Source organism: Anticarsia gemmatalis, chromosome 2 (assembly GCF_050436995.1).
Source record: "Anticarsia gemmatalis isolate Benzon Research Colony breed Stoneville strain chromosome 2, ilAntGemm2 primary, whole genome shotgun sequence".
Lineage (NCBI taxonomy): Eukaryota > Metazoa > Arthropoda > Insecta > Lepidoptera > Erebidae > Anticarsia > Anticarsia gemmatalis.
Genome location: NC_134746.1, coordinates 6,023,594 through 6,049,152, shown reverse-complemented (window position 1 = coordinate 6,049,152; position 25,559 = coordinate 6,023,594). Strand labels below are relative to the sequence as shown.

Genomic DNA, 25,559 nt, shown 5'->3' with positions numbered 1-25,559 from the left:
ATGTTTATTGGCTTAGACTTCAGGTAAAGGAACGAAATAATTAAAACAAGAAATTTATATTGAAAACATCAAAGTATATTTTCATTGTATAATCAACAGTAATCTCAAATATTACAAACATTTTTTATAAAGCTTATCTCAATAAGGCATCCTGGCTATAATCACAGCACTGTAAAAGCATGTAGCACTTTTTTATTCAACAATGTCATCAACAAACCACATAGGTAGCTGCATTTTTATAAGAATGGTTACAAAACATACTGGTCTGAAGTACAAAAGCTTGGAGGGAATGTTTTAGGACTTGTTTACTAATAAATATGTAAGTTTTGGGCCAAGTTGTGTGTGACATTGTATAGTGCCTTTTGTGACACCCACCATTAAAACTAAGCACTCTTATATAAGTACATTGATACATGTTAATTAAATACTTAATGTATAAATAATAAATGAACACAAAATTATTTTCTTGTGCCACCCTATGTGGCAAAAGTAAAATTGTAAACCAGCTTTGGTTACAGATTCAGATTGATTGTCTTTTCCATTTTTATATTGTAGAGTTAAAACAGTCCTGGGCATAAGGCATAAATCACTGGATAAAGTTCTATGCATATAATTTAATAATGAACTACTTATCAATATCTAACTTATGACATACTATTTTTTACCATTCTCAATTCGTATAGTATTCTCGAGATCCTAAAGGCTAGGCCAAGGATTTAGGTAACATTTGATCCATAAATAAATATTCAAAAAATTCTTAAAAGATTTCTAGATGATTATAAAAATAAAACTACTTTTCTTAAGTATATAAGATTTCCATTAAGTAGGCACATTCATCCTCGCCTGACGGTACAAAATCACAAGAAGCTTTGAGCTCTCATACTTATAAACAACAATACAGCTACAACATAGATTTAAAAACTCTTAATCATAAAAACACTGGCTAATTAAGTAGGTAGTTACATATTTCCACGAAAATAATGGAATATTCATAAATCTAATAAATATAGGTAAGTACGAGGTAGCAGTAAGTACTAAGGTTGGTTGGAATCTTCGGCGTCCACATATCGTATGTGTTGCGCATGCGCTGAGGCGGCGAGGTCGCGCAAGCTCTGCTCGGCGGCGGCTCCGAGCTGCTTCACCATGCGCGTGAAGTGTCCCTCGTCGTGCTGCAGCAGCTCGTGCGGGTGTCCGCACTCCACTATCTCACCCGCCTCCATCACCTGTAGCAACAATGAAGAGAACATTTAATTTTTAACTAGGAACAGCAGGGACCTTCTTAGTTTTTTCTTATCTCTAATAGTTATAGAAGAGTAACGCTTTATATTATTACTATCAATAATACTACACGTTAGCCTAGAGCAGTGGTTCCCAACCAGTTGTCCGCGAACAACCAGTGGTCCGTGGAGGGCAAAATATGGGCCGCGAATGTTTTTTAAATTAAAGATTTTCAGGATGATTATTAGATTTTATTTTTAATATAGATACTTACGAAGTGGTCCCTGCTGGCAAGAAATAAAAGTGGTCCCGGACTAAGAATAGATTGGGAACCTAGAGTCTCATACAGCGGTAAAAGATAATTGTCAAAGAAACTTACAACAACTCTGTCCGCATCTGCAACGGTGTGCAATCGATGCGCCACAGTTATAACGGTGCAATCAGCGAAGTGTTTACGAATCGACTTCTGTATCAGAGCATCCGTGCTGTAAAGAAAACATTGAAGTTAGATATTTGTACAAACTTTATAGCCAAAGATGGTAGGTAGTCGGTACCTATAAGTTCTGGTAAGCAACTTACTTAGGGTCAACGTTGGCCGTTGCCTCGTCGAGTACAAGGAGTTTGTTTCTGCCCAGGGCAGCACGAGCCAGACACAGCAGCTGTCTTTGTCCAGCGCTAAAGTTAGACCCGCCAGACTGCACCGCCGACGCAAGTGATGTCACGTGGCGCTTCAACTCGACCTTCAAAATAAAATTGTATAATTATTACATTGCAAATAGGCCTTTGCATGCTCATTAGCGCTTTAAAGAGACAACAAAAACTCATGAAATTAATGATAAAAAGAATCTCATTTATCCTGAGCCATCATTTCCTGGCTAGTCACATAATTATGTGAATATTTATTTGTAATTAATGATTAATTAGCGGTACACAGATCTCCAATTAACTTCAGATTAATACTAGTGTTAGTGCTTAAAGATTATTACGATATTCGTGTGCACTCACCTGTTCTAAAGCGTTCCATATATCCACGTCAGTATATTTATCGAACGGGTCCATATTGTAGCGTAAACTGGCGGAGAATAGAACTGGTTCTTGCGGGATGATAGAGATCTTTGCCCTAAGCTCCTGTAAATAAAACCATTACGTTAGTAAGTTGTAAATCATCAGTTTATGACAAGTTTTGTACATCGGCAGGTTTGCCACACTACCTTAAGAGCAATGTCTCCGGTATCGACGTCATCAATGAAAACGTGTCCTTCAATGGGTGCCAATCGGAAAAGTGCTGAAATCAATGAGGATTTACCAGCTCCAGTACGACCGACAACACCAACCTGAAATAATAAACGCATTTAGTACACGCAAGATTCTATGTGGTTTAGGATAAGGTAACTTAAACAAAATGCAGAAATAGCTGTTACCTTCCAACCGCTTTCGATGACAATATTCAACTTTTTAAGTACGGGGTCTGCGTCCTTGTCGTATCTGAGCGAGAGATCTCTGAACACGAGTCTTGCACGCTGCGGCCAGCTGGCTGGCGGCGAGGGTCCCTCGGTATTTTCCCTCGGCAAAGACGTAAACTGCACCACACGCTCCACGCTGGTCATCTGAGAGATCACCTCTGTCGTCTGTTTCACACCATACTGCACCATGTTCACCAGAATCAGACCCTGACTGATCGCTAAACCGACGTTACCGGATTTGGTCGAACCTGTGGTCAGTAAGAGAATTTTAATATCAGGAGTTTCTTAATAAGTACATTATTGCTATTTAAATGTGGTCTAATAATCTAAATCTTACCATCGTCCAGAAGTAGGAACGTGTATGCTACTACAACAACATAGGCGGCGCATATGAGACTCAGCCAGATTGAGAAAGCCGTATTCGTGACAAGCGTCAAGAACCTAGAACGAGATAAATCCGTTATTTATAAAATACACCCATATGATAAAATAAATATCTGATCAATTAGGTAATGAAGTGTTAGTTACCAGGCGGCAGTGTGCACGTCCTGCTTGTCGTCGAAGTGCGTGCGCAGCATGTGTTGCGCGTCGCACGCGCGCACGGTGGCGAGCCCCGCCATCGTCGCCGACACGTGAGAGAACACCGGGCTGCGGGTCACTCCCTCCACCCTGACACACAAACATGATTGCTATAGTTTCTCCATTAATTTTACGGGCTCATCAGTATCACCTTGCGTGCGTATAGATTATTTACCACTAAATCAATATATAAACTGTCAAGTTATTATTACTTGTTACGAAAACGATATAATTTTATAGGTGCTATAAAAGCCAATAAGTACCTCTTAATAGCCTGCGCTGTGCTCAGGAAGATAACTGTCCAGATGTACATCAAGATACCACAGACGGCCGTAGTCAGAAGCATGAAAGGACTGACGATGGCCACCATCACTAAGATACCCATCATCACCATGAATATCTGTGGATACACGAATTACATTATTTCATGAAACTAAACAAAAGCGTTTGAGCGCATTGAATAAGAATAAAAAATTCAAGTTTACTTGTATGCTGTCCAAGTACATCCTGGGCAGAATCTCGTCGACGACGCCCATGTCTTTAGAGAATCTGTTGAGAATGCGGCCCGAGGGATTGGTGTCGAAGAAGCGCATCGTAGCCGCCAGAATGTTACTGAACATTTGGTTGTGTAGTCTTATGGAACTTCTCATGCAAACCCAAAGGAACAACATCGACCTAAAAAAATAATAAATAAGTCTTGAGTAACGTAAAATGAAATAAAACATCGTCACTTCGGGTGATGATCAATTTTGTGTCTGCTGGTAATGTAAGTACGTACAAACTAGTCGAAGTAGGATAGGTACTCATATATCATACTGAGGTAGTTACCAACCTGCCAGTTGTAAGTAAGATGCAGCCCAAAATCGCAATCGCCCAAATGTAAATGTAGTATGGATGGTTGTATAGTTCTTGCGACGCTGTTTCCTCTGTCGTGAGGTTCTGGATGGCCATCGCAGTCTTAAGTATCGTACCCACGACGGTAAGGTTAGGAGCGATAGTAGTAGACGGGACATTTTCTGATAAAAGGGTTTCAGTGGTATTACTGCTGCTAGTATCGTTGCTATAAGTATTATTAAATCCATTGTCTAGGCCGGTGAAGTCTCTTCCCTCTGCATACAGATAATGCTTAAACTCCACATCATTCATCCTGAAAATTATAAATAATATTTGGTTTTAGTCTCTAGTAGTCTCTAAGTAGTTAGCGAGTGTCTATAGGATGATAAACGTAGAAATTTACAAAGTTTTATTTATGTTGAACAGTACCTAACTGATAAAGTTAATGAATGGTCAGTAAATGTTTATCTTGCAGAGCGTGTTGCCAAATTCTAAAAATGATTGATCATGTTGACTCTAGCAAATATAATGTAGATAAAAGTGGGAAAATACGACGTGCTTTTCACATTGGAACAACGTGCTTACCAGTGCGTAAGCCAGAGGTCGCTGATTGATGTGACAACTTGAGCTGCGATGACGCTGGTTACAGTAAGCAGAATCAGCCACCAGTTAGCTCCAGCCCTGAAGTACTGCTTGTAGACAGAAATTGGCACTCGACCTGTCGATCACATTACTCAATTTTAACATATCTTTTATCAATTTATGATTCATCGCGAACACTTCAAGGCACGTGAGTAATGGCTATTTTGTGACCGTTTATTTTTAAAACAGTTGAATTCGCGATATGTTATTCGCATAAGACCCTTTAAAATATAGAATTTATACTTTAAAAATATGTTTGGAAGTTACCTGCAAACTAAGTTAGCGGTACTTTATGTATAGTATGTATACATTCTCCTAACGTAGGTATAGTCAGCATATGAAGGAACATATGAAGACTCGGAAGATAAAGGACTTATTTTGAAGAAGGTAACATACCTGTTCCCATTAATTCCGCGGCCTCCTCCTGTTCCTCCTCTAGTGCGACGCCATCTTGCACAGTGCTTGTACTTGTTGTAGACTGCAATTAAATATATAATTTAATACATTATCATTCATTTCCAACATACCTACTTGGTAGCTAATTCATCAAAATAGGTACTTAGTTCATTGTGTATATTCAATCAATCGAATATCGTATAAACGTTTCTTTTAATTAAAAAATGAGACTTCTCTGCTTAAATTGACATTCAAAGCATCGCAGTTAACAAAATATTCGTGAGTGTAGCTCATCAATTAAGCTGTATTCATGGTAAACATTTGTTTAGCAACAAAGTTGAATCAATGTGTTGCGGTGTTGCTGTCAGCATGTTGCTGTTGCAGTCGTTGCAGAGTTGATAACAGCATGTGCAAACAATATTTCCAGCAACTACCTCGCAGCTCATCATTAACATTGATCAGCTGTTGCTTAGCAAATATTTAACAATTTATAGTTTATCAGTATTTAAATTGGCCCACTAAATTCATAATTCCATACTCGTAATACGTATACTACGTATTTAAAAGAGCATAAGAAAGGTGACTGTACCTGAATAGACAGAGCTCTGTGACGCAGTTGCTTAGGGTTGACGAGGGCGTCTTCTGGTTGTTCCTCTTCCTGCAGCAGTTCGGCGAACAACGGCGATTGCGACACGAGTTCGAAATTACCTTCCGTTTCAACTTCACCCTACAACAAGAAAATGTTTAGTTTATTTTATGTCTTGTATTTAGTCGTCAGCGAATGTAAGTGCATAGCATTTTTTAAACTCGGTAGCCTTGACATTAAACGACCACAAGTCAGTAATGTTAGTTAACCGTAGTAACATACATAGTTATTGCAACTTTAATACTATATCGATTTGCAAACATTCAAACCGTATTTAGTAAAAAATTAAACTAAATTACGAGTTCTATAACCAACTGAAAGCTTAATATAGATATTATGTTTATTGTCTGTAAGTGTCGTATCTGACAAATAAATAACATTACATAACAGGTACACGTGTTATCTTTATCAACAACGTGAAGTGGGTACATAACATTGACTCATGAAAGTCAAGTTCTCAAGAAAAAATCTTTATGTCTCTAAGTATATGTTAGTAGCTAGAATCAGGAATTCCCGCAAAACTCTTAAAACAAACAAACTCTTCAGCTTTATAATATTGGTATAGATTTGAACATGTAGCCTCAATGCTAATGAAATTTTATGTTTTTATTATTTACAGCTTTATCTAATGGCATTACAGATGTTATGTTTTTATTATTTACAGCTCGTTTTGGGACGAGCTAGTAATTAAAATGAACAACAGTTTTGTATTGTAATGGCTGGGCTTTGTCATCATAAAAATATGAATGCGAGTCGGCTCGTAAATAGGTCAGAGAGCGACGACATTCTCTTTATTAAAATGCGTTGACTAATGTCTAACTATTTGGTTGTGTCACATTCCAAATGAATGGAGGACGGTATTTTGTGTCTGTAGGACCATAGGGTACAGGTTTATTTTGTGTCTGTAGGACCATAGGGTATGATACTGTTACACCGTCACAGTCGTCGCCATGGACCTTCAAATCGTGTTCGCAAATGCTCATTCACCTATTTTGGTAGAGTAAAGATAATTTATTGAAATGATTTAATTACTTGCCAAACCTCCTTGGAAAATTTCGATAGATTCTACATAAATTCTCGACTTGATACTCAATGTTTGGTCTGTACGGATAACTTTTGGATAATAACTACTTAGGTAAAAATATTTCATATGAAGATATAACTTAATTCAATAAATATAGGAGGCATTAAAATCACATTAATGAAACGACTTTTCTATAATGAGTGAAAATCATTCCGTCCTATTGTGCTGCATGCAAGCTGTAGACTTTTACAACTAAAAAGTACCTAAGCGTAATTTTATAATTTAAAAACAATTATGTTTTTTTAAGTGTAGGATAATTTATTTTAAATAATACCAGGCTTATTTGATAGTCTGCTTTATGTTTTATTATTAAATTGTTTTATACTATGTAGTGAAACTCCGTATTTGCACAGAATATCATATCGCAGATAAAATTGTCTATATAAATAAATAACTGTAATATTTTAATTACTTTAGTCACATTATCATATGAATTGACGCTATATTTATTTAGCGAGCACTTTAAATTGGTTTGTATTTAACTTATAATTCATATTGTATTCAGAAGCTTAGAGAATCAAATAAACAAGGAAGCATATTGTCTCTATCTATTGCATCACAGTTGCGCAATCTTTAAATAGATATAGACTGATATAGTCTTCTTCATATCGTAGATCTCTATCTACTTAGTATGAAGGTTTTCAAAAACATGACCACCGCACTAGATAAAGAAACGCGGAAAATCTGGTTATCTAGCGGACCCGGTAATTAAATAAATATTTCGAAGGTCGAATTAAAATGTTAAAAGTACTAAATCGATGATTTATATTATTTTCATTTATATTTTTTGTTGGAATCGAACCCGGGATACCCATAATGGTCGTAGTGATCTTAGTGCATGTCAATATTTAAAGGCTACGCACTAAGTCGGTATGAATGCCTTACAAAGTCTTCAATAAACATGGTGTGCGTGTTACAAACACATTCAGTCAATGACAATGTATTCCAGTGTTTAATGATGTTAATTAACAATGCGTTTGTCAATCAAGTACTAGCAAGTGAGACTGAGTAATTAAACGATACACAGAAACTTCCCGCGGAATTATAGTTATGTTTATCTTCTTATTTTTAACTTTCTAGTCGCAGCCTTTTGCCTTGTGTAAGTTTGCCAAAATCTCCCGTGAAATTACGACATTTTTATAGGGTCACGGGAAATTTTTGCTCTCAGAATTTAAAGAAAAATAGTGCCTTATTCCGACTTACTCTCCTGAATTTAGCTCTAACTGAAAAATAGATTGTTGTTTGAAACATTTTGAAACAAGTGAAAACAAGTGTCCAGGCTTCCATAAAATGTTGCAAAAAAAAAGTAGTTTGCAAAATAAACTGAAATATTTAGTTGTATACTTACGTTACGTAGGATAACGACTTTGTCAGCAGACTTCAGGTGATGCAGCTGATGTGTGACGAGTATACGTGTGGCGTTGCGCAGCAGTCCCATCACGCACTCCGACACCAGGTGCTTGCCCACGTGTGTGTCCACCGCCGACAACGGGTCGTCCAGCAGGTAGATGTCCGCCTGAACCAAACACAACAACCTTTAGATATTACTATATTACACCTACCAAGACCTATTTACTAGCTTTTTCTAAATTCCTTCTTTAGCTAGCTCCTCGGGTAAAGCGTCTTCGTTGAACCTACAATATTACTTGCTCATGTTTTTCAATAGATATCGACTGCTTTTATTCAGACACTAAAATACGAAGCAAACATCGTACCGAGTAGGCCTGTTTATTTTGCTCTTCATCTTATCAAATTCCTGGAAAGTACTCTTTATACAGGAATACATTTTCCTAGTAATTTGGGAAAATTTATTCTGCAAAGTGGGGAATTTTATCGGGGAAATTACACGCAGGTGACGCAGGTACTCCCAAAAACCAATGAGGAAAATGAGTTTAAAAAAGTTAATATTGGCGACATTGAAACATTGCCAGATAGCTAACGATCGGTTTGTCCGTTTGCCCGATCATTCTGAAATCTGATGCCGCTGAATGAATGAATCAAGCATTTATATTTGTCTCAGTTACAAACTAGAGCCCGATAGCAAATAGCCTGTACTTTAATCCAATAAATCATTTCGATGTTCCATATTGACATAGGTAATAAAGATAAACAGTTCATATCGTATCTTATGTTTACATAATTACTCTATAAAAGATTGCGCTTTACATTATTAAAGATAGTTTGACGTGTCGCCATAATAAAATGATGACGAATTATAAATAATGACAATTCTACACATTCATGCTTTTACGCTAATCTAATAATAAAAATACGTTGATACGTTTCTACCTACACTATGTTTAAACAAGATTATGCATTCCCACGTTGTGACTCGGACGTATAGTGCATTAGAGCTTTTCACACTAGACATATTTCACGCCGAGAATACGCCTAGAGTGAAAAGCTAAATCCTTAACTTAGATCTGATTGTCCGCGTACACGCAGTACGCACATGTAACTGCTTTTTTTCAACATGTAAGTACGTCAAATTATAGGTATGGATGCATATGATCTTAAAGTTTTATAATTGAACTCATATTACGACCGAGATCCAATCGCCAGAAAAGCCATGTTTCATTTACAACCAGTGTGTAAGCTCTCTAACTAAACCTTTATCTGAAACCTACGTTTTTATCTGTGTTCAAATAGTATTATCTTCTGGAATGTATTGTCGTTTCTTAGTAAACGACCATAAAGGCTTTTGTGGTAGCGGTGCCTAACCGCAGAATAGGTTAGTGTACCAGCTAATAAATATTATCTTTTTATCTTTTCTTTGCGGATATTAAACTTTATATCTAACAAACATTGTAATCAATATACACAAAACGTTGGTCATTTACTAATTTCTAGCAAGCCCATTTCTTTAACTTTGGTGAAAAAACAGAACAGAGAATATTTTAACGCAGAAAATATGTAGTTATGAACTGTGCAGGTGCATGGATCATTATTTCCATATTTAATACAAAAATAATGATGTGTGAATACGAGTACGTATGTCAAAGGAATTACATGAGAATATAACAGAAAAAGATGTTTGTCCTTGATTTAAGCTTGACAAAAAGTTAAATAAGTCAACCATGCGTGCATCCGTTCATGCTCGCTCTTTAAGTACTTAATAAGAGAATCGACAATATACAGACAATACATTCAAATAATTATGCAATCTACCTTCAGATCTTTTAACTCATATTTACCAGTATATATTTACTTATTTTATCAATGTTTACTTATTGACAGCTGCAACGTTTTAAACAGGCTGCCATTGTCAAGGAGACAAAGTGTTAAGAAAACTTATAGACAGAATGAACCTTAGTTGTGATAATTAGAGATATTTGCGTAACCCCATAATAAAATTGCTCTAGGGTCATAGAATTAACATTGAGCAACCCTATGTTCTGGTCTGATTACAGTCCACCACTGTCGCAGCTGTGACGAAGGTTTACCTACCTCTCTATAGCATGCTCTAGCGAGACCAATGCGCGCACGTTGTCCACCGCTAAGACTGATGCCGCGCTCTCCGACCAGCGTCGAGTCGCCGGCTGGCAACTGTTCGAAGTCACGCACCAGAGCACAAGCGTGCACTACCTTTAAACAAACCATCAATTTCGGTAAATCCTCTATCCAATTAAATAACAAATTAAAAATAATTGCCACGAAGGGATTTCGAAAAGTTTGACAACACATTTGGCGATCAGAGATTAGTGCTATGCCAATTGGCTGTGTATTGCGATTTTTCCAATAGCTTACCTTAGTTATAAATATTACATAGTCTTTAGTTATACATAATATTCATTATATATGATAAAGCTCTCTAAACTACAGCTTTTAACCATAATCCTTGCAAATGTTTAGATAATAAAGTTAATTGATGTCCACTTACGTATTCATATGATATAATGGACCAGACCACTTTAGATGTTGGAGGGACAGTCTGTTATCTTACCTTTCTATAACGCACACGATCGTAGGGTAGTCCGAACAGAATATTTTGACGCACAGTAGCAACGAACAGCCAAGGTTCTTGACTAGCGTAAGAGATGCGTCCACCGCCCAATGAAACTGCGCCCTGTGTAGGTGATAACTCGCCCAGGATCACTTGCAGCAGCGTCGACTGTTAGAAAATATCATTGGTTTAAGGCCTGACTTAGAGCAATATTCCCTCACGTCGATGTTTCTTTCACACCGAAATTTGAAAAAGAGATTTCGTATTCTTACTGCTTCCTACAATTCATTTATCATGTTTCTACTAATTTTTTGACTAAGCTCATTAATATACTCATACATATGGATCAATTTGATTTTAAATAATTTGTATGATAAAGAATCCGATGAATTACTTAGTAAATACCATCAAAGTTTTCATAGCCATAATTGCTACAGTGTATAATTACGGAATCATTGTTACGGTGACTTGTCCATTTGTAGTACAAAAATAATTGATGACTATTTTGCTTGGTCACTTTAGCGGAAAAACAATCATGGTTTACTTAGGTTAATATTCAATGTAGGTACCTACAACTTGCAAACAAGTAAAAATTAAATGATTTCGATAAAAATTGAGTATTATTTAATTAAGCTTTTCACTTTTCCAGGTAATGCGTAGGAGCTAGTAACAAATAAATATCGATTAATGATTCAGCATTTTAATTAACTTTTTCATTATCAGACCACGTTTCCCGCACTTAAGCACTTGAGTATTCAAGGTCATGAATCGATAAAAGTTATTCTATGCTCGCTGCTGATTTGTGTAATTGATATCGAGAACAGCGGTACGTTTGTACATTGTACAATATTACACCATCAGGATGCGACAAAATGTACACGGGACAGTATCATGATACCCAAGGACGCGAGTTTTTAATGTTTTTTCAGATCTAAACGAAAGACTAATCACAAAGTTGTTATTCCGAAAATTTGCTTCCTATTATTTTATATTGCTTAGGAATGTACATGGGTCGCAAAATCTCAGGATACTGGTCGTGTGCTTACCTTTCCAGATCCGACTAATCCAGCGACACCGACGAATTCTCCAGGTCTCGCAGTGAGAGAGATATTCCTCAGAGTACTGACTATTGCCTCTGGTTGCCAGCTGGCGCTCACTCCAGACAATACCAGCCCTGTGGGTTGAGACTTCTCCTTCTCTTTGCCGTTGCTCACGATACCCTTGGGATCTATTTTTTTGATCTCATCGGGCTGCTTTAACTCATCGAGCATCAAAAATTCCTAAACAGAAAATAAAGTATCATCAGTACATCTTAACTAAACAACCAATCAACTTTTTTGCACGTTTAATTATCTTCATTTAACTTACCTCAATTCGCCTAATGGACACTTTGGTTTCGGCCAAGAACGCTAGCGCCAGGGGGAAGAATATGTTGCAGGCGAGCTGCAGCAAGTTGAAATATTGAACCAGGGAGAAGGTTATTTCAGCCCTAATGTCGCCTCCCATTAAGACAAATGCAACTATGGCAGCGAATAAGATGAACCTCTCCGTGAACACACTCAATGCTGTTGAAAATCCCTTGATCATCGATGTGCGCATAACGAAACTTACTTCCATCCTAGAATCATAAGTAAAGTATTTGTTACATACATTTATTATTATTTGGGAATATAATTAACACATAATTATTTCGTAATTGGACTTACTTCCGTAATTTGTCGACCAGCTTCTCAAATGGTTTCTCCCAGGCATACATTTTGATGACTTGCACACCATTCACCAATTCGCTCATTACCTTTACTCTCTCATCTGTACGTTTTGCTATTTTGCCTCGAAGTACGCCCTGAAGGTTGCTCAAATAAGCTAAAACATAATAATATTGTTCTGAATAAACCTCGCGATTCCAGTAAAGTAATGACTACGTTATTTAATACTTATTTCTTTATCCGCCATGCAATCTTTTCTGTAAATGTGTTTATTTACAATTCAACTGCATGTTTAACTTAGACGCATCACAATAAAACTGTCATCATCATCATAAAAACTATGATTATGTATTATTTACCTTGCACGATGACTGTTTGTATGAATATAACGGCTAATGCGGCTAGCGTGGCCCACGCCACGTGCTGCCACACCAGGTATGAAACAACTGGCACCACAATCGGCATCACCCACAAATAGTTCAGGAACAGTGCTACTAAGTCGAAACGGTTTACGTCGTTGGACATCAGATTGATCACTTGTCCAGGCTCAGTTTTGTTCAACCCTGTGCGATCTAGCTTAAGTATCTAAAAGAAACAATTATTTTAATTATTAGAATTTACTTAAAATCAGCTTCCACTTTACAGCATTTACAACAAAAGACGTTACTTACTTTTCTATATAACAATGAACAGTTTGCTATTCGAACCCTCATTCCAACTCTTCCTTGGCTTAATTGTAAATGGTTCAGCATCAAAGCCGTCACTATACTCAAAACATTCATCAGAAAATTGTATATGTGTGCATTCCTATATGATTCTGGGGTTTTGTCTTCCGAGAAATATTTGATAAATAATGCTAACGTGTACGGGATTAAAGGCCTGGAAATAAAATGGAAATATTAGTTGAATCCTTAATTACATGTAACATATTGCACAAGTTTGTATCATGAAAAAAGAGGGTGTTATCAGAATGATACTACAAAACCAAAGTTAATCAAAATGTTGGTGTGCAAACCTAGCTATATTAAAATCGACCTCAGTATGACGTTTGCATAGCAATTACGCGGTTTAATTATCTATAGTAAGTATTTACTTTGAAATACATGATGTGCGCACACCAGTGCACAGATACTTTACTTGAAGTTATAATTAGGCGATAGACTGTACCGAGAACCAAATCGAAGACAAGTACCTAGTTTTTCAATTTAATGTTATTTATATGCACTTACCAAAATACTATGAACAAGAGACCAACAATAAGTCCACACAGCATATATTCCACCCAAAACGATCTTATGATGGCTTTCGAGAGTGAAGGTTTAGTGCCTTTTTGTTTGGCAGTTTCCAGTTCATCCTGCCAAGCTTCTTCGAGGCGGTCCCCGAGGCGGCCGGAGCCATCGCCGTCGCGCGCACGCCACAGGTCTTCTACAGTAATACCATGTTTGTACCCTCTGCGGAAAAGGCTGAAGCTCCATCTGAAACAATCATGAAAATGAATTAAATTATTTGACAGCACGCACAGGAACGGACCACGGAAGACTGCATTAGGAGGTTGCCGTTTTAGTTTTGTCTAACATTTCACGGAGTTTTTAGTTTTCATATATATTTTATAGATATATGCATCTTATAATGGCACATATTTTTTTGGTAGTACGATTTTTTTAGATTAATCTCTATGATATTGAATGAATTATCAAAAGTAATTGAAATAAATCGTATTAACAATACCTACAACCCTACAATCAACACGGATTATATCTTATTGCTATCAGCATCTTAACATTGAAAGATAAACTAGAGGATGAATCTTAGGTATAAATACTACTTATACGGTTTTAGAAGATAAAGTTATAGATAGGCCCTTCTAAATATTTATCAGCATTATCTGCAGTTATCTCGTTTCAAGGTAAATTTTATTGTTGGGCAATCCTCGAAGCTACGTAGGATAAATACAGATAAGTCTTTATTTTGATTAATTCTGTAAATAAGTGACTGCGTTGTGTTGCGTGTCTCCATATGTTCATTGTTCATCCATATAATACAGTATTAAATCAGTTTTTCGTTTGTTTATTACTTTATGGATAAGATAAGGAGCTCGTGAGTACGTTTCAACAAATTCACACGTGATAATAGGATTAACTGATCAATGCTCTATCTCTATTGTAGACGATGGACAAGATATCTGCCAATAACATAAAGTTTATAATAAACTCTTAGTTGATATAATCGTTAACACGATCGTATTGGTACGATAACACAGTGCTGTCTCATAATATCAGCACTATCGGAAATGAATTAAATAAGTACTAAATCTAATCAATAATCAAAATCAATTGGCTACAACAGTATATATACCTGTCATTGTTATCTAAACGTAGATATTTTTATCGTTAATAATAAAGGATTACCTAAATAGATAAACAATATGCATATTCATTGCCTAATTGAATTTATTTTTATAATCCTGGAGACTAAATGTAAATAAATCCGTTTCAGTTCTATAGAAGTAAATTTATAAACACCAAAACTATGAAATGGTATAAATATGCTATAAGAATAGTTATAGTTGCAGCTTGATCTAATTATTATTAACCTAGTTACTTAACAGAATTCTTTTTATCACGGCCATGGAAAATATGTAGACGAAGAATCGCGAGATAATTTTGCACACGAACAGTTTCTTTCTCGGATGCGATGACTGTCATTCTTAGATTTTTTTCTCTTTATTTATTACACTTTATTAATTGCATTGTTACTGAGCATTTTTATTGTAATAAAACCTACCAATAATACCTATTATCAACCGTTTAGCTGTTTAAAAATCAACATTGTGCGTATATTTACTTAGGTGTTATAAAATAAAGCACCGAACGATGAATTTTAATAAATGTATTTCGAAAATACCCCGGATTTTCTGTACAAATAACACAATCTAATCTAAGACCCCAGATTTTGTAGAATTAATTGTAGAATTAATTCAAACCAAATACGACAATTTTGAGCTGGGTATCAACTTTTAATTTCCTTCTTTTCATTGTATTACTTTTTACTTGAGGTTGATACATCATCTTATTTGTTATTAATTCCTATTTTACCTGGAACTTGCTTGCTTTTAATACGGCTTTAATTAATACGGTTTTTTGGTATGGGAACAATCAATTATTTACGTTATCAGCTGAAAGCAAAAACGGGTTTTAAGCAGCTATCTGCGTTTGAAAACCCGTCTTATTTCAGAAACAAGAGACAGTTGAATATCACATTTATTAGAAAAAAATACGGCCACAGACGATGGTAAGTAGTAGGTACCATTTACAGTTAATTACAGAAATGTATGCTTTAAATGCTATGACATAGTAAGCTATGTGACCTTGTAAAAAGACTTGATATCTCACTACCTTGTGTAGTTTTCAATAATTTCAGTGACTGCAGGAAGGTACCTACCCCTAATTTTTCTGCTACAAAATGTTTGTCAAGTTTAATTTTTCATCACCATCACCTAGTGCTGGTGAAAACCACGCAGTTACATTTATCCCGCATTGACGCTAGTTAAACTTCAATCAACCGAAGTAAATGATGATACCAAGTTGTTTTATCAATTGGCTGATTGATCGATACTCGTCATTGAGACTGCTGCCTTATCAATATATAGGCAGTTCATTGATTTTAATGATCGATGACAAGCGTATTTTATATTTCGTATCATGTGTTGCATCATTTGTGGCATATGTTGCACTTATTTTAGCAATATCCGTTAAGGCTCGTATCAATTTATACAAAAATGTGCAAGCAACAGACAACCAAACCCGAATTAGCTGTTTGTGGATCACACAATTACCTTTTAGTTTGTGGAATCGTATGCACAGTTCCTCAATCCCTGCACTCAATATTGACCATCAAATTTAGATCTATTTACTAACGTAACAAAAATTTACGGAAAAAATGATATGTTTCCTTTAAAAGAATATTTCTAGTTAGATGCATAGAACTCATCTTCAAGACGTCCTCATTCGATACAGTTATTGTGCAATAATAAACTTCAATTATCTCGAAGTACTGAGACAATAGATTAGAGACAGAGTATCTTCCACAATGACATAGACGTGGTCGCGAGCTACGAACTATTAAAATTCATTCATTTTGTATGTAGCTAGTTGTTGATAAAAATAAATTGAACGTGAAACATTATTAGAAACGTATGTGCTTTTTGCTGGGTTTAATTTTTCATTTACTTCATAAAAAAACATTTGTTTAGCCAGTCTAAACCATTGCTAGGTTACAATATTTTTAAACATTTTATTTTGATAGGTGTAGCTTTAGTACGCAAAACTGTACTTAAATGGTTATTGAACGAAGTTGACGTGATTTTCCCTCCCCACTATGACATACTATATTATGTAAACGAACCCTCCCAAGGTCGCGTCGCCCATAGATTTAGGGTAATTATTGTACGAATACAGTGACGTCATACTTTGTGTCTTTTATAGAAAAGCATTTGTGTGACTGTACATTTTTGAATCTATGTAGTGGTATAGTAGGTACTTAGTTAACTACGCGCTTAAATATGTATAACATTTCACAATTTGTAAGATGTTTGATGCCGCAATGCAGCAGCATGTGCTATTTTTTCATGAAAAGAAGATTTAAATTATGTAAAGAATAGCCATTACTAAACAAGTATTTCATAATAGAAATATCAATGACGAGAACATGGACTGTTGACTTAATAGCACTTGTCTAGATAGGCACATAGTACATGTATTATGATATTTATTAAATATGCCAGCAAACCTCGAATGTTATAATATGAAACGTACAATTCACTATGATATGTTATCTCTTGTTTATACCTACAAACCGCCAAGTACTTAGGTATTCAATAATACTCTTTAGTCCCTAACAATCTATACAAATTGAAAGATAAGAATAATAAATAACGACCTGCCTGAATGCGACATGCGAGAGCCTCACTTTATCGTTAATTCGTTATGGCCCATTTACATTTTTGCGAAATAAAATGTGCAGTTTTGATAACAACGAAATATTGCACAACTTTAAATAGAATTAGAACACAATTCTTAGACGAAGATAATACTCAGATTTTTGATGATAACGATATAATTTTAATTTATCATATTAATTAATTATCCAGTCGCTAAAAATGTGCCGAAAATATCACCTATATCTGTCGTGTGCAAAGATGATTTAGGATGATACAAATCAAAACTAATGAATTGGTAGGTTTTTCAGGCATGATTACGCTAATTCGTAATATTTCACCATAATATAGAAATAAACTTCTTAGAAATTACTAGATTGTTAATTTCTAAAAGATTATACCTATAAGTAATTGCTCTAGGCCTGCTAAAATAAAATATTTAATTTTACGCATGGTACGGGGTGCGAGGTGAATGGATGTAGTTCTGCGATTTCGCCACAAATTGAGATCAATTTAACAGCGGGCGAATCAGATCAAACAAAATTCAAATGTCCAAAAATTGCTTTTATAAAAAAAAGGTGCTTTACTTACTTTTTTATATACTTGCAAACTAAATTAAGACGAAACCGCTACTAAGCCGGTGGATCTTTTATTATTCAAAAGAACATTACTTAATAAGAAAATACAAAATTTCACCAACTTGGCTTGCTGATATCTTCTTCTTTTATGTGAATAATTTATGACACAAACTGGGAAGTATAGACCACAGGATTAAAAAAATATATCTTTTGTGAAATTAGCTCTCCTCATATTTCGGACACCAGAAAGATGCGTACCTTTCATTATTATTTTTAACAACTTGAATCTATTTAGAATAGCGATTTAAACTGGTTTGACCGCTAGATTAGAGGATAATCGTTCGATAATCTCGATTTAACTTTAATACTACAACTACACGAAAGAGTTCATACTGATCATAATGATTGTATTCCTCATTTTTCATGTTGGCAGTATAGGTTTCTATAGAAATCAGCAGATTTTTAATAAATAACAAACTGCGATTATGAGGCCTATTTGGAGGCGCCGCAGAGTTCAATAAACTCACGTTGTCACGTTGGACCAACGGGGCATCCCACAAAACGCACTCTTAGACTTATCTGTCATTAAATCAATACATATTGTCTTAATCATAAAGTAATTCTGTTCAAGGACAAAATTAATCAATGATGTACCTAGACTTTTTGTTGGTTTATTTTTAGACATAGATAATAATACGTTAATTCACTGTTCAGTCATCGAAATTTCGCTTTCTCATCTTGTCTATCTTTCAGGATTAAAAATGTTATAAATCATTGTGAAATTAATATAATAAATGTATGTCTCGTGACGTAAAGGTGACTTACAGTCTTGAGTGCCGACATTTCGGCTGATAAGTAAAAATATTATACATATATACAGTCATGCACATTATGTAAATAAAATACGCATTTCGCTACATTGCTCAGTTACCTATTCGACAATCGTTGAAATGCAAAATAAATATATTTTTTATTTTACAGTTCTCTTTTAAGATGCATAGGTGCTTCAGAGAAGAGAAAAAGATTATTTTACGTTTGTCACGATCAGACAGACACGGATGAGTTATTGTTTTTATCGACTGTAATTACCTTTAATATACTTAATTAATTTTATCATGTCCGTACGATCTACGAGGTTTTCTTTCCGTAAAACCTATAAGTATAAAAAATTAAATAAGTACGCGGTAGGTAGGTATAGATTTTATTCTAGACTTCTAGATATTCCAGTTCTTAAGATAAAGTTAAGTAATCGACTGACATCAAGTAGGTAGGTATCTATAATGTTACTCAACCTGATAACGACCTTCAATTGATGAAAAAAGACGGAAATTAAATCTAAGCTTGCAATATTTGACTTTGATCATACGTATAATAAAAAATATGATTACCTAAGGCATTTGCAGTTTTTACGACGAATAAAGAATAGGTACCTACCTTTTTAACATTTGCTAAGAATAACTGTAAACTTTACCTAAGGTTTATAGTTTATGGTAAATGTCATCTTGTTGGCGGTAAGTCAGTATTTATAGAGCGTTTGTTTACGTGTGTATAAAGCAGTATTTGGTTTATATGCTACCGAGTTTAAGTAAACAAACGCTCTCGATCGATAAGTAAGAACCTACGTTGCCAACGTTACTAAAAATAACTAACGAAAGGGGTTAATTTATAGGTTAATACTCTTAGTTCGTGTTGTTTTAAATGTTTATTTACCTGTACTAGAATTTTTCTACTACAAAGACTAACTTTATTCCTTTACAAAATACAAATTCGATATACCTATTTATATACTTAGTAAAATAATCTCTGACCGGTGGATATTCCAATTCCTGTGGGGTTTAAAGGTTTATCTCTGTTAAGATGAAATTGAATGATTTAGCCGGGAAGGTGTTGTAAATGACACAAATAATAATAATCTCTATCTTTTAAAAATATTTTGCATATTTCCGCGAAGTTATTCACCACGTTCAAGTGGAGGTAAAATTATATACACTTACTTAGCGAAAACGGTATAGGTATTGTTTTTTTTTAATTTTATAAACGTAGGTAGGTATATGATTTAAAAATATAATTTTATTTTCTTTTTGGTAACTTGACCCTTGACGAATTCTTTGTTGGGCGTTATAGTATAGCATAGAGCTAAAATGAAACGAATTAAGCTAGGTACTACTTAAAGTTCTAGCCACTTTTAATAGTCTTCGAAATATTTATTTAATTGCCATAATTTTGAGAACTCCTTATTTAGACAGTCGGGTCAAGTTCAAGCGATGGCTCTCATGTATTCAAATCAATTGTTTTATCATATTCCTGACCATAGTTTTACTTGTCACTAAATTTTACTTTTGTGAACAAATGTTGTCAGTGCATTCAATTTCATCCCAGCTAAAAGAGATTTTGAGTAGTTTTATCAACCCAGGAACTCCACTTAGAATTCTGTCTATGCATAATTTAAGGAAACAATTTAGTTCGCTTAAAATCAGAGTGCACTTTTACACTAGCAAAATTAGTATTCAACACGAAAGGAGCAAAAATCCAATAAGACGAACTGATTCATTACCTAGAGTACTGCTTGCTAACCTCACTTTTTATCCGGCACTGTGTTACGAGTTTACGTATCCACAGTCGTAACAATTTTATTTTAATTGCAATTAAATAAAGAATAACATAACACCTACGTCTACTAATTTATTTTGATGTAGAGTAATTAATACACCCACTCATACTGCTGTAAATTGGACAACGTTAATTTGGACCTTTGTACGTATAAATGATTCTAGTCTCATTTTTTTAACACCCTGTATGTATGGCAGAGAGTATTGTGACGAGGCAAATAAATACGAACGATCGACATACAGAGTGTTGTTACTTTACGATTTGAAACCGAATTCATTAACAGGAGAATTTAGAGAAAATAACCTATTTGTTGAATGAGCGAACATTACTTTTTATTGCACTAAAAACTTGTCTGAATCCGAGACTAAAGTCAAATATGCATAAAAATGCTAGGATTATTATTAAACTCAGTTTTGTGATATAGCGATAAGTATTTAATATGTATTGGTATAGGTAGCCCAAAAACAATTAATATGGAGTAGATACACAAACACGAAGTAATTAATATCTACAGGAGGTGTTTATTAATTTTTATATATTTCACCGGCTGGTAGATACCCATCAGTCGGTGAAATAAACATCTATTTTCATCAACTGTATATGTATTATGTCGCGTTTGTCATGTATACGATGAATATTTGATCATTTCCTGTTCAATATCAGTGTGTAAGTGTAATACATCACATGTGCGATATTTACACACAGCGTCAGTCAACGAGATACACTATTAACTATTAATAACACACGTGGTACTTACGTTAAGAATATTTTTGAGACGAAATTCGCCTTGTCGTGAGGATTCTTCTGATTCAATACCACTTTTGACTCCATGATGCACTAAACTATCACTAGTGTTTAAAGTTTTTCTCTTATCACTGAATAATGTAACAAAATCAGTTGGTTTTGTTTAACCCGCGAATAATGTCAACTCTCGCGAATGATATCAAGCTTTTACATAATAGGCAGTACCTATTAAATTTCAGTAAAGTACAGTTACGCATTCGTTTTCAAAACAGATTGCATAATGTATAAGCAACAGGATTTTTATAACACTGACCGATTCTGTGACCACTAGTGTTTACTGATTTTATGGGATGTTATTCTAACTGGTTTAATTTATAGAACCGGACGCGAGTCGAAATATGTATAAATGCTACAGTTTGTAGAAAACTAAAACTTTATTTCGTTAAGTATCACAGTTAAGTAAATTGGTTGGTAGCAAAGTGAGCACGGGCCGCGAACGACGAGCTAGTGACTCGGGCGTCGCCGACGTACTGAACTACTACGGACGGAATACGAAATTATACGAATACGACAGGCTGCCTCTCCTCCCTCATCACAGCGCGCGACTTCACCGGGTCAGTGCCTACAACACGTTGTGCTTTACTGTGCTATTCTATATTTATATACGTAGATAGGGAGATAAGCTGACGTACACATCTTCAACTCAACTACCTATTACAAGTTGTAGTGAGTTGCGATTTTTGAGATCAAACTTCAGTGGACCTAGGCAGACACATTCATCAATCCTGCCAAGACAGTTGTAGATAAAAGATTAAATCAATCTCGGATATATTGGTGCGTGTTAGTGTGTATCCCATTGAAGATTAAGATGACACACCCGTTGACAAGACAGTGATCTTCCTCGATTTCGAAACAAAAACATAAAAATAACATTATACGTTACGCACAAAGCGCTAGTTTATAAGGAAAACCAGGAAAATCCACTGATATTTGACTAAATTTAGCTTCGTAAATCTTTAGCTGAAGTTGACTCACACCACCGCAGCACCGGCATAAACTTATTTTCTTTTTACTGAAGTTCAGGAAGGTTTTTCTTTGTTGCCTAGTAAGTAGGCTTAGCCTTCCATTTGGTTGGTAGTAATGGCAATAAGGTAATCATTGGACCATAGTTCGATTCTAAAAACTTTTCTGTTGTCGTTTTAATAAACCACGTGCCTTCTTGAATGAAAAGAGCAACTTGGCTAACAACTTATCAAATTATCTCCACAGTTAGGTATTTTTCATACATAATTGATATTGTATATTAAGGTGTGGACATTTAGGAGTGCTGTCCATGAGTAATGGGCAGTGTCTAGTACGGTGGTGACCTTGTGCTGATTTGTTTCAAGGGCGAATTTTTGCTATAAAGATTTGGTTACCTACCGTAATTAACTATTGTTCAACAACTTAGTACAGAAAATAAATGTGTATGCAAGTTTCGGCTGACGGAGGTATAAAAAAAATCTGTATTTGGAACCTTAGTGACCCACAGGCTTGGTAACGCATTTGACGGTCCTCTATTTGATGCAACTAGGAAACTTTAAGGATTTTTAGAACCTAGTTTATTCTCGAAGTAGGTACACAGAAGTATTAATCTAGAGAGATTGTGCATGCCAATTGGCTCTCTACTAAGTTTTCGGGCTACATCATTTCTTTAAAATCATCACATTGTAAGTAGGTACCAATTTTTTTTATCAAATTTTGATAATACGGAAATTGCTGCTCTCGGCTTCAGACTACGCTAGTGTAATCTGCGTCGAAATATCAAGCAATCCAAACGAAGAAAAACATTTGATTGCGCTTATTTCCGCATACCTAGTATAATATTGTAAAGTGACAAGTTTATCTTTGTACCTACCTACTTACTTATTTAAAATAGCTTAGAGAATATTGTGAGCACAAAATTAAATACTTAACCTTAATTTGCCGCAGGGCTCTTATAACATTAATTGTCTAGTATTAAATAGGTATTTTGGGAGCAAACTCAATAGGATACTGTTTGCACTTAGATTAAAACTCAAACCACCATCTCTCTCAAGGCCATTCCTATTGAAGAATTTATTAGCCCAATCACAATTAATTGACGCAATCCTACAAGGCATGCTAGCAAAATAAATACGCCTACACTTATTTTAATCGTGAAAATGTATGTTGCGTGTAGGTAAGAAGCATCTAGTCTTAACTTTTCCCGCGTGTAGCAAGGAAAAATGATTTGTAAGCTGGAAACGTGACCCCGTGATTGTACTTGTTTGGGTTGAGTGTTGCGCGTGTCATGCTCGATGGCGGACCCGCTTCGTAGATAGTTTATTCAAATATCATAGAGCTTAAGTACTACCTGTTTACTTTTTACAGATTTGGAAATTGCGACATGTGGTGCAATACTGTAAAGCGGCGTTTCTAAACGTTTCTTAGTCCGCGGACACCGAGAAAATTTACAATAAATATCGAGGATCAAATAAATAAAAATACAGGAATACATTTTGAACAATTTATTTTACTTGGGGTACTGAATTAGATAACATTTTTATACTTATAAATAGACAATATTTATAGGTGGGAAGATTGGCGCTAAATCAGCGTAACGATTACAAAATCTGCTCAAAAGGCCACAGAAAGTAGGTACAGCGGTCTCCCAGGGCCCAGGGGTCCAGACCACAAGTTAAGAAACACTGGTGATAGCGATCGTCGTGCCGCTACTACCACATAGGGTCATAGGGTCGATTCACATCTGATGGAAGATGCGTCGGGCGTAGCGTATTAATTTAGCATGGTCTTCGCATATATATGAAGTTAAATGTTTTAATATGTATTGCTCTGTTCTAATGTTACGCGGCGTATTTTCCGTCACATATGTTCAAAACCGGATCTTAAGAGTTTGATTCCCATTCAAGTATTTTTTGCGCAAAGTGCTTTATCATTAACGAGGAGACAGCTTATTGCGTGAATCCATATTAATAAAGGTCTAAATCTGCTACGCTTTCGCGGCTAAACTGCTAAGCCGATATTGATGAAATTTTGCCTGGTGATCATTGAAGACTCGGAAATAACAAGGCTTGGCTTGTTCATATATCTGCCCTTAAACGGATAAAATATAAAAATTAGTTTAATTCGGTTGACGAGATTGTTTTCGATGAATTTCCGGTGGCACAATTGCGAAGCACCTGCTTTGTAGTTGTGTTATCTGTAATATTTTTCCGCAGATATTCCCAATTTCACAACTAAAACAAATATAATATAACGGTATTATATTTCCTAATTGCACAACTGTATGTAAGAGTTAGTTAGATGGCACGTTATAAGATATAAAGATACAGTGTAAATTGTTTGCTTAGATAAATAAATTTAATTAAACATGACTGTATTTTAAGCAATGACTCGAATACATTAGAATGAAAAATTTAAGTACCTTAAAATTCATACCTAATACCAAAAAAGTATAAGACATTGTCGTCTACTAGCCACGTGGTCTCGGGTTAGATTCCCAGGTCGGACCAAATACTATTGGTCTTTTGATAATAAGTCCATGTTACATTATTCTCAATAGTAATCAAGAGTTTGGGAAAGTGCCCGGTATATATTTTGCAATAGGCTCATCCCGTATCCCATGGGACTAACATGGTCAACGTCAATGGCGTAACGAGGGTGTATTTTAGTACCTACATCTCTGCTTACACCTTCCTATGTATGTATGTATTTTAATTATTTTTAAACCGTTACTGTCCCACTGCTGGACAAGGGTCTTGTCCCAAACGAGGGAGAGGTTAAGTTAAGTCAACCGCGCTAGCCAAGTGCGGGTTTTGGAATTAAATAAGAAATGCAAATGGAAGAAGATTATTACTGAAAGTAACATTTCTGATATCATTTCATTAAAAAATTCAGTTTTTTTTATACTTTATTATTAATAAAGCATGAAAAATACTGTTAAGTAAGTAGTTCTTATGCCCGACTTCGTCCGGGTATAGTATAATTTAACACCGTTGTTTGCATAATCTCTTGATTTTTTTTAAAGTCTTCTCCCGCCCTATGAATGACTCTTGTGTCGCGGGGACTTTTACAAACATGCAAACAACGGGCAAAAAGTACAACCAGATCCGAAGAATGTAGACGGCTCACATTATTGTTCCGTGTGGGAAGCGAACCC

At 35.3% G+C, this 25,559-nt stretch overlaps 1 protein-coding gene across 1 annotated transcript; it reads right to left on the bottom strand.

Annotated features, from left to right (window-relative positions):
• Positions 1–59: 59 nt before the first annotated feature.
• Positions 60–22,000, bottom strand: LOC142981071 (ATP-binding cassette subfamily C member 4-like). Its single transcript, XM_076126747.1, has 24 exons — positions 21,393–22,000; positions 13,741–13,986; positions 13,183–13,390; positions 12,871–13,096; positions 12,512–12,668; positions 12,174–12,423; positions 11,852–12,085; positions 10,806–10,973; positions 10,310–10,447; positions 8,211–8,378; positions 5,722–5,859; positions 5,133–5,214; positions 4,680–4,812; positions 4,093–4,407; positions 3,746–3,935; positions 3,524–3,660; positions 3,210–3,350; positions 3,019–3,122; positions 2,640–2,929; positions 2,430–2,552; positions 2,224–2,346; positions 1,798–1,958; positions 1,598–1,703; positions 60–1,223 (listed from the first exon to the last, which is right to left on the bottom strand). Exons 1-24 carry the CDS (start codon positions 21,464–21,466, stop codon positions 1,035–1,037), a joined length of 4,101 nt encoding a protein of 1,366 aa, XP_075982862.1. The 5' UTR covers positions 21,467–22,000; the 3' UTR covers positions 60–1,034.
• Positions 22,001–25,559: the final 3,559 nt, after the last annotated feature.